The 14,097-nt window shown below is 37.9% G+C and overlaps 1 protein-coding gene across 6 annotated transcripts in view; it reads right to left on the bottom strand.

Annotated features, from left to right (window-relative positions):
- RAPGEF2 (Rap guanine nucleotide exchange factor 2) overlaps positions 1 to 14,097 on the bottom strand; it is a 181,921-nt gene that overhangs the window by 30,096 nt on the left and 137,728 nt on the right. For all 6 annotated transcript variants that reach the window (XM_030238869.2, XM_050973636.1, XM_050973635.1 and 3 more), the window contains 5 exons: positions 7,579 to 7,756; positions 5,745 to 5,881; positions 5,067 to 5,225; positions 3,312 to 3,464; positions 2,770 to 2,934 (listed from right to left, as the gene is read on the bottom strand). In XM_030238869.2, the coding sequence (XP_030094729.2) occupies positions 2,770 to 2,934; positions 3,312 to 3,464; positions 5,067 to 5,225; positions 5,745 to 5,881; positions 7,579 to 7,756 (792 nt within the window). The remainder of the gene's footprint in view (positions 1 to 2,769; positions 2,935 to 3,311; positions 3,465 to 5,066; positions 5,226 to 5,744; positions 5,882 to 7,578; positions 7,757 to 14,097) is intronic.

Below are 14,097 nucleotides of genomic sequence, written 5' to 3'. Positions count from 1 at the left end.
AAATTTGCTTTCACTGGTATAAGCAATTACATGCTGTATTTCATAATGAATGCTGCAAGTCAGAAAACACTGGCTGTATAGAATTTTATTAAATAAGGAATAGTGCACACTGGTAGAAGGCAACAAGGTAGATCCATTTCTGACTTATAACAATTTCCTGTTCATGTACATTTCCAAATCTGCTTAGTTCTCCAAGCACAGGATCACAAAGCTGACAATACAGCCTAATAATGGCTCTTGAATCTCCTAAGTCTTTAGATGTGTCACCATTAACCTCATTTGGCATTTACCTCTGTAAAAGAGCTCCTGTATGTTTAGAGAGGCAGGAAAAACAAGATATTGCAAGAAGCAGGAAAGAGGTTTTAACAGCAAAACCAGCAATTCCTTTCCTTAGAGCCAATCTTTCCATTTACTCCTCCTTTTTCCCCTCCACCGGCTACTCCCCCCAAGCAATTATGATTATAGAGCTGAGAAGAATCTTGGCTGGTATTTTACAGTTTCTTAGGAAAAAATCTTCAGAAATACTATTAATTAATACTAGTGAAGGTAAAGCCACAAAATAAGAGCTGCATTTTTTAAAACTATATGCTTTTACTATAATATTCTCTCTTTTAGTATGTGATTTGACCTGGAATATCAGCAGCAGTTGTCCTGACAAAAAAAAAAAAGTGTTTTGGTGTCTTAAATTAGTATTGATTCATGCTATTTTTAAAAAGTTGCTGAATCCAAAACAGTTGTGCCACTCAATGCTACCTCTAAAAATACAGCTGCATTTCTTCTTTTATGTTGGGAAAGTAAATCAGTAGGGATAAACCTCTAAACATTTCAAAACCTAATGCTTAAGAACAAAGTCTGATACAATTTAAAAGTCTCATACTAATTTCAATTAGTGCTAACCCCCGCCCATTCTTCGTGTCTGCACAAAATCCAAACCTCTGCAGCCCCCTGTGCTAAAGGTCTGACATCAGGCATGCAAAACCAATCCCTGCCACCCTCAAAGTTTCTAAGTAGTTTTCCTTTTACCCTGGAAAGGAAGTTAACTCAGAAGAACTGCTGAAATAAATGACCAAACTAACCAAGCACTTCAGAACTCCTCAAGTTCAGATTCTAAATGAAGGCAACTAGACAGCTCTACATGCTGCAGCTTCCAGCCACAGGAAAATACTTCAGATTTCTGCACCTTTGAAATTGAAGATGAACTTCATTCCTGTTAAACAGTTTTGATATTTTTCATTACTTTGGATGACACTGGAAGATCCAGAGAATGTCTGGTTAAATTTAGGGTAATTACAGATTATTAAAATTGTCTGGAAAGTCACAAGCTGTACCACACAATGTATTTTAAACTACTTCAGTGACAGCTTCACTGTCAATGCTGCTTTTAAAGTTGGGACTTACTCATCTACACCCAGAGGACACTGAGCTGGGAGGAGTTGAATGCTGACTTCCAGAGGAATGCCATTACTTGTGTCACAAATCAGGAACAGCATTAAAAGAGGATTAAAGCTGTAAAATCAAGTAACTTGCTGCAGGGCAAAATCATTGCTAAGGCTGAATGTCCAGTGTCTCACTCTGGATGCTCCTGAGTACTCATCATCCCCAGGAAGTTTTACTCACCCCTTTCACTCCCTTTACTGCCTATCACCACCCAGCACAAAACAGCCAAAATCTTCCAGATTCCTTATTCCCTATTTGCTTATCTACACTTGTCCCAAGCTGTGCTCTGACTCTTGCCTTTCTGTCAGTGCTACTGGAGGTCAGGAAAGGTTGGTTATTGAGGCAGCAGAACAAAGAGCTGTTCTGTGTTCAGACTGATACAAGCAACTGTGCTGGCTCATGCTTTTAGAGGCTGAGGGGACTGTCCATTGGAGGACAAGCAACATAACTTTAATTTTATGGGAGCTATAACTCCAACATTATAGCTCTGAACAGTATTAGCTGCAAAGCCTACCCTCTGTCATACATAAGGTCCTTCCTTCAAGGCACAGCTATACTAACCTTTCTGGAAGAAATACCCAGAATTAAATAAAAGCTGAAAACCAAGTTTCTCTTTTGCTGTACTAATATAATTCCCATGGTTTCAAATTTACACAAAGAAAAGGGCATCTGGAAATTTTTAGAATTTTTTAAGGTAAGAAGTTGCATACAAGAGGAAATAAAGCAATATGGTTTGAAGCAAGATAAAGCCTCAATGGCCAGTGTGCCAAAACTGGATCTGCCTTATTCTTCCATCATGGAAATTTTGTTTAGGGAAGAAGATATCTGATTGCTTTCTTCCGTTTGGGATGGGCCTGGTGGCTTTTTTTTAATGTTACATAAAGCACAACAGATTCTTAACAATGCATGAATTTTCTATTCTCTTTAAAAAAAAAAAAAAAATCACATTTGCCACGTTGAATTAACTAGCAATATGGACAGAAAACACAGAACTTAGTTATATGCTCAAACTTGGAGACACAATAAAATTCTACTGAATTACATTAAATAAAAAATTACTCACTATTGGGAAAAAAGCTTCCCATATATACCTGCAAGCAATTGAGTTGAAAAACACAGCAAGATAAAGCATGGGCAATCTACCTTGCATGGACACAGTAATATTTAAATAAAATAAGAAAAAAAATGTTCGTAGTTTTAGCCATATATTCTGCCATATATTCAGCTATTTGTATCTTATTCAATTTAGTCATTCTGTCTAAAGCATATTTTATTCTTATTGCTTATATTTCAAAGCAAATGGTTACAATACACGATTCAGGAGATTTTCACCTTATCCCTGAGGCTGGGGTCATTGAACCACTCCAACAACTTCTTGCCCACTTCCATTGGGCTGGAAAGAAAGGTCCTATATGTCAACAGGAAGTCTTCTATAAATGTTGGGTCTACCACAGAGTGCTCTTCCACCAAATGCATTGTTAACCTTTCAGCTGTTCCCTATTGAAAGCAAAAAATTGAAAAATCATACTTATGAACACATTTTCAACACATGCAAATTTGTTTTCATGTAACATACTGAAGACTCATCACACTAGAAATACTGCCATCCATTAACTGATGTGCTAAGCAAACACAACAGCTCGACCACTGTGTTAAAAAACGTAAAAAAATTTAAAATGATGTAATTAATCTCTATAGAAATCACCTAGTTATCAACATGGATAATTGTTTTTAAAAATCTAGAAGTATAAACAGTCCATTTTCAAATACTTACTTCTACAATATATATCTCAACTGATCCTGGCCCTAACTTGCCAAGTTAAGAGGTTTACAGAACACAGACTTTTTCAAGAGACTCTCTCTTTTCCTTTTACCTTGATGACAATGTGGCCTTTTCTCGTTCCAGTGCGGTCCAGCTCCCTGTGCTCCTTCACCATCACAATCTCCCCTTCCTCTTCCACCTTCTGCATGTTCTTTTCCACTTGGTTGAGGATGCGGCAATAATCTTGCTGGGCTATGCAAACAAACTGGAAAGAATCACCGTGCACCAGCGTTAAAAGGTTAAATCTGCAGAGGAGCATTCAGACTTAAGGTGCAAGTACTCAATCAACAGACAAGATAAAGTAGCTCCTCAACCTGCAGTGAGCCTTTCCAACAGTTTTTGTCTTTCCAACAGTTCAGCTGTAACAAGCAGATGAACAGACAGGCACAGAACTGCCACTACAATCCTGCAGTTAGAGGAGAGCAAGATCCATCAGAGCAATATGATTGTGTATTCCCAGCCATTCTCCTTCAGCTGCTCTGACCTCCCCACTGCTGGAGATGAAGCCCAGCTCTTTTGTGGTGTTTAGAAGAGTTAAGTGAAAACCCAGCTTTAATTTTTTGTGCCTATTGTTTTGGTAAATAATCTTCTTTTTTTATAGCTATTTTATTGAAGTCAATTAGTAAGAAAAATAACATTTATTCAATTAATTAGTGCAGGCATGAAGAAAGAAATTACTTCTTGGCTTAAAGCATACAGCAGGAAAATTATTTTCTACAGTCATCAGTTCAGCCAAGAATAAGTGCAAGAATAAATATCTTAGGAATGTTCCTAATACCTATACTATGCAAATATAATTAAGACCAACCATAACAAATTGGAAAAAGACTACATTGTACACAAATTGTTATACGCCTGTCTCTTTTGGGGGGCAAGATTAAACTGCCTTGTTATATGAATTTGGGTATTTAACTGAGAGGAACAGTGCTCCTTATGGTTGAAAAGTTGTTAAATCCTTATGTACATACTTAGGACAAGGGTCCAAGAATCAGAGACAGTATTTTCTCTTTAAATTCATTTAGACACCATTTCATTTTTCCAGCAGCTGAAACAGAAGTTCCACAGCTTGGATTTGCTGAAAACATTACTCCAACGAGAAACCATTTATGCACATTTTGGGAGTTAGATGGGGCAAGCTAAACCAGGTGACTCTATAAACACACATTTTCACCCCTTTCAAAGGTCATCTACTTGAAGCTAATTAGCCATCAGGACCAAGCAAAATGCTTAAATCACCCACAGCTCTGCTATAATTTTCTGGATGGGAATAAGAAAGTAGCAAGCACATAACCAGATTCAGCCAGTAGTTTCATGCTATGAAAAGCATTCTTTACATCTGACTGCTTGTATTACAGCAAATATCAAGGCTTTTTCCTTGAAAGGTCAGATCAGCCAAAATTAGATCTTTCACTCAAACCACAGGAGATAAAGTTTTACTCTGATATTCAGTAGCTGAGTTGAGTAAGGAAGAATGGCTATTAGCTGCAGAAGGAAAGGAGCCTGTCATGGCTAGTGGACCTTGAGATGCTGCTAAGGAACATTGAAGCAATGGATGTATGGCTGGTGGCCCTCACATTCTAGAAACAGCATGTAGACAAACATCTTCATGCAAAATGATCCTTTACCCAGATAAAGATAACTCCATTTCCCAGACTGTGGGTATGCAGGAGCCATACTGCTTAACTACTGTCCAGGGTTACCCGCTGGATATTTTACATGTATTTACTTTAAAATAAAACTGGGTCTCATTCTTGAGTTGCACTACACCTGTGTGGGTGTGAATTTGCATGAACCACAGGCACTTTACCTGGCAGTCATCCACTTTGGTTCTCATCACTCCTTTCATATATTCCTTTTCCATGGTGGGGGAAACACCAAAACTGTTCCCCATGCACAATATCTCTGTTCTTCCATCCGGGTATGTCACCTCCACAGAGCCATTCAAAATGACTGACCAGGAATCCAGCTACAAATCAAACATTGCAGGATACATGAAGACCAAATCACTTAGCATTATAATATCATACTATATAAATGCAACTCTCACAATTGTTCTAAAGCAAAAGTTATTTTCTAGCACCTATTAAAAATTATACAAGCTCGTTTTCCTTAAATGTACAGTTATTTCCAGCTCTAGAAAACTGGGATCTTAAGTTCATCTTTACTACTAAGAGGTAATGTAAGACTGTGAAAACAAGATAGAGGAAGTTTTAAAACAGCACTTGAACACTGAAATAAAGTCCCTGGGTGAGCTCAAATAGGCAGGAAGCATTTTGTACAGTACAGAGAATGTTTTATGTTTTTATTGCTTAAGAAATGTGTGAGTGCTTAAACAAAAGCTTTCAGAACATCCAGAACAAAAAGAGCACCAATTTACCTGAATGTTGGGTTTTTTTTTTCTCTTTTTTTTAATAAGTAACAAAAGAACTGTGTGGAATCTGGGATGTTTGGTATAATAGGAGAGTCAAAAGCAACTTCTACTGACCTCTTCCCCATCGTTTAGTACAATAGTTCCTGCTCTCTCCACAACTGCAAACACCATTACAGCACAGAGTTCTCTCCTCACTGACATTGTCATGTTGGCAAAAGCAGGCAATTGATGCATGAATTCCAGTAGTTGTTCTGAAGGAGAAAAAGCCCACTGAGTCGTGCATGTCAAAACAACAAAGCACAGTAAAGACAGTTCTTCAGCAACATGCCTGAGGCTGCTTAAGCTAAAATGCTGCACAATCGTTTCTGTATACTAATAAATCAAGTACAGTGGCCTGTTTTAATTACTGGGTATTTTGTAGACACAGACTGGCTGGTCCTATCATCAATAGAAACCCTGCAAAGTAAAAGTCAGCATAATGGAAGGATTATAATGTAACCAAGAGCTCTGAGTACAACCAATGATATTTTTAATCCTCCAGTCAGGGCAATAATTTCATTGTCACTAGAACTATATAAAACACAGCAAGACAAATTTCACAAAACTGAGCAAGTTGTTTGGTAAAGCCAACACCTCCTAGTCTAGGCTTAACAGTAAATTCTACTTGATCATTGTCTGGTGGTTTCACAAAGTTCCTTTCAGATGGACCAGACAGGATTACTGTCTTAAAGGTGACTACTGCTGCTCTGTCTTCTACCTGCACTTGAGTTGCACTTGTACTCAACAGTGAGCTTCTGCTATTTTCATTTTTTATGCAGTTCATAACTACTGAACTTAATTTTAGCAGTCCTGCCAAGTGATTATATGCCCTAAAAATGTTTTTGCATCCAGTTTGATATAAAATGTCTACTGAAAGAGTTCAATAGGAGCCCATCTTTTCCCTAATTTTTTATTTACTCTGAATCACAGAGTGGCTGTGGTTAAAAGGCACTTCCAGAAGTCATCTGGTCAAACCTGCCTGCTCAAGCAGAGCCACCCTACAGCCAGCTTCCCAGGAACACATCCAAACATCTTCTGAATACCTTCAAGGAGGAATACTAACACTTCTCTGGACAGCCTCTCCCAGTGCTCAGTCACAGCAGAAAAAAAAGCATTTCCTAGTGCTCTGTTGGAGCCTCCTGTGTTTTAGTTTGTGCCCACTGTCCTCTCACTGGGCATTACTGAGAAGACTCTGTCTCCATCATCTTTACACCCTCGACCCAGGGTATTTCTACACATTAATGAGATCCCCTGAGCCTCCTCCAGGCTGAACAGCCCCAAGCTCTCTTAGGACTTCCTTGCATAAGAGATGCTCTAGTCCCTTAATCATCTGATAATCAACCTTAATCATCATTTAGTCATACTTCAATAATAGAAAAATATCTCTCCCAGTGAAACAGATTAGATTAAAATTTGGATTCTAGTTCTGCTTTGCTTTCAATGTGTTTACTTGTATGTTAACATAGCAAATTAGTTTGATTAGATGCACATTTATGTTAAGGTATTAAAGGCTCCAACATTTGCAACAAATGTCAAGTCATAATGTCACAACTGACAATTAAAAATATACTGTGATAAGCAGTGTTGACATTAATGTCACCTTTGCCAAGGTTCTGTCTGTTTTCCAGTTTTCAACGACATCTCCTTCATAAACCTGTTCTGATATCAATGAGAAGCTGAAGCCTGAGATCAAAAGGGCCAACAACTAATAGCTTTCACCCATATTATATGCATTATTCCTTACTTGTTCACACTATATATATATTTATACAAAAAAAAAAAACCAATAAACACTAAACTTATATCTACAAAGGCCAATAATTAAAATAGAACCACAAGCTCAAAAATTAAGTTTTTGGAGGTGAAGAAGAACATGTTTGACAGTATTTTACTACATTGCAATACTTACCAATGTCATCATCTGTCCTGTCTATTGGGTCTTTCTCCAAGCAGTCTCTTACAATATCCCTACTCATCAAAGGATCTGATGCCCTTTCAATGTCTTCTTCATCATCATCATCCTCAGAATCCACTGCTGTCTCTGGCAATCCACTGAGATCCATATCACCAGCTTCACTTTCTGTAGCCTAATTAGTGCATAAACAATTTTAAAAATATTCAAATATGTTCTTTACTGCTGCAGTTTCATGGTTAAATGTACAGAAATGAATTCTATCATCTAGCACATGACCCAAATTTATTCAATATTTTTACATTGCTTTTTTCCTTTTATATCTTTTTAAAACAACTAACAATTTATCAATCCAAACCCACTGTGTTTAAATATGACTTTTAACATTTGTTTCAATCAGTCACACAAACAAAGAATTCAACAGACATTACTTAATCTGTGGGCCTTGGGGGGATTGAAGGCTATTATATTTCAAGCAACAATGTCTTGGATTGTTAGCTGAATATAATTTTTTTCAATAAACAGTTTTCATTTGACAATTTCTGTGCTCACCCTACATTTACATCTTCAGACACTTAGGAAAGCAACATAATTTTAAACAGACAGTTTGGGGAAATAAGAACAGCATCAAAATGCTACAGGAATTTTGCTCTCTCTCAGTCACCTAGGACTGTACTTTTGTTTTATCATTCCAGTTGAACATGGTTAAATATGGCTTTTGATTGCTGATAAACTGCCTAAGAATTTACAGATGCAGAAAAAATGCAAAGTCATTGCTTAAACACCACAGATGGACTATCCTGAATATCTGTCAAAACTTAACCTCCCCCAAATGGTACAAAAATGAATGAAAACATAATGCAGATACAGCTTGAGGTCATTAACACAGCACCTAAAGATAAATATATTTTGATATTTAAATATTTCAAAAATGATTGATTTTGAAGACTGAACACTTTAATAAATCCCACAAACATTTGTCTGTCATGGCTGACACAGCTGCTTTTTCTCAGAACCTGATTTAATTCCATGGCAGCTGCCAGGGCTTAGCTGTGACAATTTTTAAGGAAATGCAAGCTTCTAATGAGCAAGTTTTAAGCCATGGCTTGAGAAATCCAGTTTCACAGGCCTTAAAGGGGTTTGTTTCTGAGACTCTGGGAGCACACAATGCATTCACATCTACTTAAAAATACTGCATGGGACAAACACACCTACTAAAGCTTGTTTCATTGATCTGTCTCAGACTGGTGAAAAAGACAACCCACAAAACTAGGTCACTCTCTGAATACAGGGAAGGTAAGAGAAATGGCATTGGTAATTTTGTAGAATCATCTCCCCTATTCCTGCCTCCCTATCTGTGGCTGACATCTGTTACTTTAATGCCACTATACACAGCCACCTCATGAACAGCAGCATATGGCTGGAGATGGATCAGGGGCAGCTAGTGAGAGTCTTAAATGCTTCTGTCCTACAGCACAACACAAGCTTTGTAACTGGGCCTTGTTAATATAAAAAAGCATGATAACAGCATCTACGTAAAATTTGAATTATTCTCACTTTTTGGTTTTGGGTTGGAGTTTTTTTAGTTGTTGCTTGTTTGGGGGGTTTAGTGGCTTTTTTGGTTTTGCTTTTGTCAAGAAAAAATGCTGCTCATTTTTTAACCTGGATAAGGAAAGATGTTACTGGCATAGAAACAAATCCCAAAACATAGCACAGATAGCAGAATTTTACGAGCAGTCTTACTGTGTTTAACATGCACATTCCCTGTGATACATTTGAAACAGCTGCTGTAACTACTCTTTCAAAATAGCCTTCATCAAAAGTGACTGGTGGAAAAATTAGTGGTGATGAGTCAGTAGACACACAGCTTATGACACCAATCTGTCAGAATGTGAAGTCTCCAGCAGTGACAATGCCAGTGACAGTGGGACTGATTCACAGGCAGTTTTGCAAACCTCCCCATCGCTAACAAGTGCCCCTCCTACCTGCCCAGATTAGGCTCTCTCAAAAGCATGTTAATTAATGCAAAATTAATGCAGACCTCAATCTAGTCACACAATGCTAACACAGACAGGAAACTTCCACCTATTGTACAACATCTGATTATTAAAAGATAGGTTATTTTACATTCTTAAAGCAATAAAAACTGGAAAACTCTTGAAGCTCTATTATCAAGAAGAGTTGATGCCATTTAAAACAAATTCTCACACTGAATTAAATGTAACTTTGGACTCAGAAAACACTTTACAAATACTACTAAAGGCTACAAGATTTCCCAAAGATGATCACTATTTACACTCGCTGTTTCTTTTTTTTTTTTCTGACAACCAACTGAGGTTATTGGTGCATGGAAAGCAACTACTTCTAATTTCCTATCAAAAACCCCAAACCATTGCAACAAAGAAGCTCAGCATTGAATGCAACAATCTACAAAGTAATTAGAAAGTTTGTTAATTTAGGACACCTTTAAAAACACCTTGAGAAGAAAAAAATACATGTTTTCAAACAACTCTCTGAAATTGCTATCATCATGCAAAAGATAGGAAAGACAAATGCAGCCTTTCTGCATGACAAAACAAAACAAAAACCAAACCACACAAGCCCAACTCCCCCACCCCCCTCCCCAAACCCACAAACAAACAAAGAAAAACCAAGCAAAAAAACCAAACCAGAAAACCAAGAAAACCTCGAGGGCTCCTTGTGTTTACACATCACAAACAGCTTTTTTAGGTTTAGTAGTAGCACATATGATGTCAAGCATACATGGTCCTCTTGCTGAGACATTAAACTTCATGACCCAACTTCTCTGAGTGCTTTTGTACCCCCTTCTGTGTGAGAAAAACCAAGCATGCCTGCACAGGAGCCCTTGGTTGCTAAGCAATAGTTTTGCATCTGTCTAAGATTAAAGGGGAAACCCCCATGAGCTCCCATGGGCATAGAGGATTCCTTATGAACCACAGCCACCAAAAACCCAGACACAAGATGAATATCCAACAGAATTTGTACTACAGTCAATCATGAGGCTTACATCTTCTCAGGGCATGTAATCAAGGATAAAATACACCTTAGAATTGCCATTCTTGGGTGCATGTTGTACTTTGCTTCTTGGGCAATAAGAGAAATTAGTTTCACTTAAATAAATCTGAAAAGACTGCATGCAAGAAAAATGCAAGAAGAATGTTGGTTGCAGCCTGAAGTACAAAACAATGTCTCTCCACTGTCTGAATACCAACTGCGATAGCAAATTTCCCATGTCATCTTTCCATTTTCTGGAGAGAAAATTTTTGAAGCTTCAAAGCAATCTCACAATAGAGACATCCTAATATTTTATTTGTCACATCACCAACATGAGAGTTAAGAGACTAAGACAGACGTTTTCAAGCCTGAGTTGCAGCAGTATTTCATATTTGACACCTAAAGAGAATCTGACCAATTTTAAACAGTGGCTTTAAAGGTTAATACTGCACCAATAAAAAACTAGTGGCTCCAACTGCAGAGGTTCTTGAAACCCAAACACACTTCCAGATTTGAGTGATAACAGCTAACTAAACAAGTACTGTGAAATAACCAGGGTAAAGATGTTAATTGAAAGAAGCCTTGTCTAAGTTCTTGGTTAGCCTTTGGTTCCTTGACTGACATGAGGAAGAAGGGAACGATTAAGAATAGTATTCATTCTCCCTAGGTTGGACTGGGAAAATGGTAGACCCTTCTGGTCACTTTAGATTGGCAGGAGAGGAAACCAGTTAATCCCAACTCTACTGGTCTTTGATTTTTTTAGATGCACCGTGACAAGGAGCATAATGAGAGAGGTGATGGACTACATGAGCAGCTGGAGAAGAGGACTTCATTTACTGCCTGCCTTCCTCCTCCTCCTCCACTGAATTTTTGAGTTTCTTGAGAAAACAGACTGGAAGAGGTTAAGGGCAATCTCTACCTTTACACAGCCAAGTAACTCTCACTCCAGTGAAACAACTGCTTCATCACACACTCACCCTTACTAAGGGAAAGGAACTGGGAAGACTTAGAGAGCTGCTTATATGACTGGTTTTAAGTAGCCTTCATGGTTTTTTCTATACTGGTTTGGGAAAAACTTCCAACTGATGGTAACATAAAGAGAAAAAACTAGAAAACCTGTAAAAGTAACTACACTAACTAGTGACTTCTTAGTATTTTTAACAGACTATTTTAACCTTTACTTTTCTAGAAATTTTAATTACTTTCTTTAGGAAACATTGTATCATTTTGAAGACTAAATTCCTCTGGTAACTATTGTTATCACCTAAAATCATCAATCCAAAATCTCCAAACATGCTAGAGAAAAAGACAGGGACAAAGAAAAAAAAAAAGGCAGCAAGAATAGAAGAAGCTCCTTCTGGCACAAACCAGAATTATGTTCATTGCCTGGTGCAGTCTTTCAATTCCACAAAGCTAACAAAGAAAGAAGCCATGCTCAGCTCAAAAAACACCATCTCCATATTACTTTTCAACCGCTGTCATTTAAGGGCTAAAAAATGAACTAAAAAATGAAAATAAGAAACTATGATCAAAAGTAGTCACCTTTACTTTCTAATTTTTAAGCTGATACCAATACAAAACAGCAGGAACACTGGCTCTACCTGTCTCATGAATGACTTGCAGAAGTCACATTAGCTTGAAATATTCCCTCTGTCATATAGACACACTGGATTAAGTGTCTCCACAGAGACAGAAATCATGTCTGGGATTTTGTTTTAAATTACCTTTCAGATGACTGAGCAGAAGCTTACAATATCAATAAATTAGGATGAAATTCAATCCATGCAACTATAATATGTATTTGTTTATTAGATAGTTATCACATGTACTACAATCAGCTATAATTATTACATGTACAGAAATCATACACAATCTAAGGTAGTAACATTGTTTTTTCGTACTACGTTGACAGGAGTGCAAATGTCCATGAAATACCTTAAAACTCCTTCAGTCCAAGATTTTCACAGTGCTCTCCATATTTGTTCTTTCATTATCTACCCCAAAATCTACAACACAGCAGCCCACATGTGTCACAGAAGTCAGTCAGAGCAGTTTTCCTCACTGAAGATGGAAATGTGTAGCAATGCAGACAGCCCACTGGGAACAGCATCCACCCTTAATGCCAATGATTGCCTCCTTCTCAGAACAGAGCAATGCCTGCCAGGACCACAGGCATACACAGCAGGGACTCTGGGAGTCACAGAGCAGATTGAGAGGCCCTGAATTTACAGGAGTGATAAGGAGCTGCATTGGGCTTCACTGAAAAAGCAGGGGTGGCAGTCCACAGGACAATTTACCTGAGCTGTTCCAGCTACTCTGGCATCACCAGAGCCCTGCATTTCAGCAGCTGATACAGTCAGAAAGAGTGGCTTTATCTTAAGGTAAAATGTCTTTATTTTGCATGCAGTGACTAAAGGGCAGGCTGCACGGACTCTCTGGTTTGAGAGACAAAAGACTGGTCTCACTCAGGAAGAGCTGCTGAAGGGTGGACCTTTCTTCTAGGAGCTGCCATATCAGAATCATGAGAAAACAAAGCTGACATCTTGAGAGTTTCCAAGCAATAGACACATCCTGGGAGGGTCTCAGAAAGGATGTTCCTGGTTTCCTGTACCGACAGTGGTATCTGGGCAGGCACTGAGGGCATGTAAGCGTGGCAGGAAGCCGCCAGTCTGAGGACAGGATAAGGTAAAGAAAGGCTGGCCAAGAGCTGAGCCAACACAACAATGCTTCCCAAAACAGGGAGGGGGAATAATACATGGCCACAAGCTCAGACCTCCTCACTCTCCAATCATCTGGTAATATATTTAGCAAGTATAGGAAGCAGCTAGGAGCATATAGGAACAGGTATATGTGTCCATTTAAGAATCATTAACTAAGCCTAGGAATCAGGAGAAAGCAGCCATACATGAGAAGCAGCAGTGAATGATTTGCTTTGCCAAGTCAAAAAAAGACAAAAACAAGGAATTGTTCTTGGCAAATACAAGCCAACACACAATCCACTGACATTCAGCATCCCCTTCCTCTCAAGTCACCCTACAGAATTCATCACTTGAACTTATTTCCTAAAATAAAAATAACAGTATTTAAGGACCTTACTAATTGGCACCTGATATGTTTTTGAAACATGGGTGGGGTAAACACAAAGGTTGATTTTTTTGGCATTTCTTATCCTAAAAGAAGTTCTTTCATGTGCAACATTTGACAAACAAATTTAGATATTGCATTAATATTTAAAAGGAAGTATTCTCAGTTCAATGCTGAAAGCATCTGAAGATTCAGCTTCATGATTTATTTAAAAAAATCTTAAAAGGCCATGAACATATTTTCACTGGAAGCAGCTGCTCTTAAGGCTGCAGAACTAATACTTACAGGATGCAAAACATAACATATTACCTCAGGTTTCAGCAGTAATGATCTAAATAACAATATAATTTTTAAAACAATTTTTTCCTATCAACTGCAAGACAAGATGATGATCTTTCTAAATCATTGTTTTCTACT

Source organism: Serinus canaria, chromosome 4, assembly GCF_022539315.1.
Source record: "Serinus canaria isolate serCan28SL12 chromosome 4, serCan2020, whole genome shotgun sequence".
Lineage (NCBI taxonomy): Eukaryota > Metazoa > Chordata > Aves > Passeriformes > Fringillidae > Serinus > Serinus canaria.
This window is presented reverse-complemented; position numbering and strand designations above follow the sequence as displayed.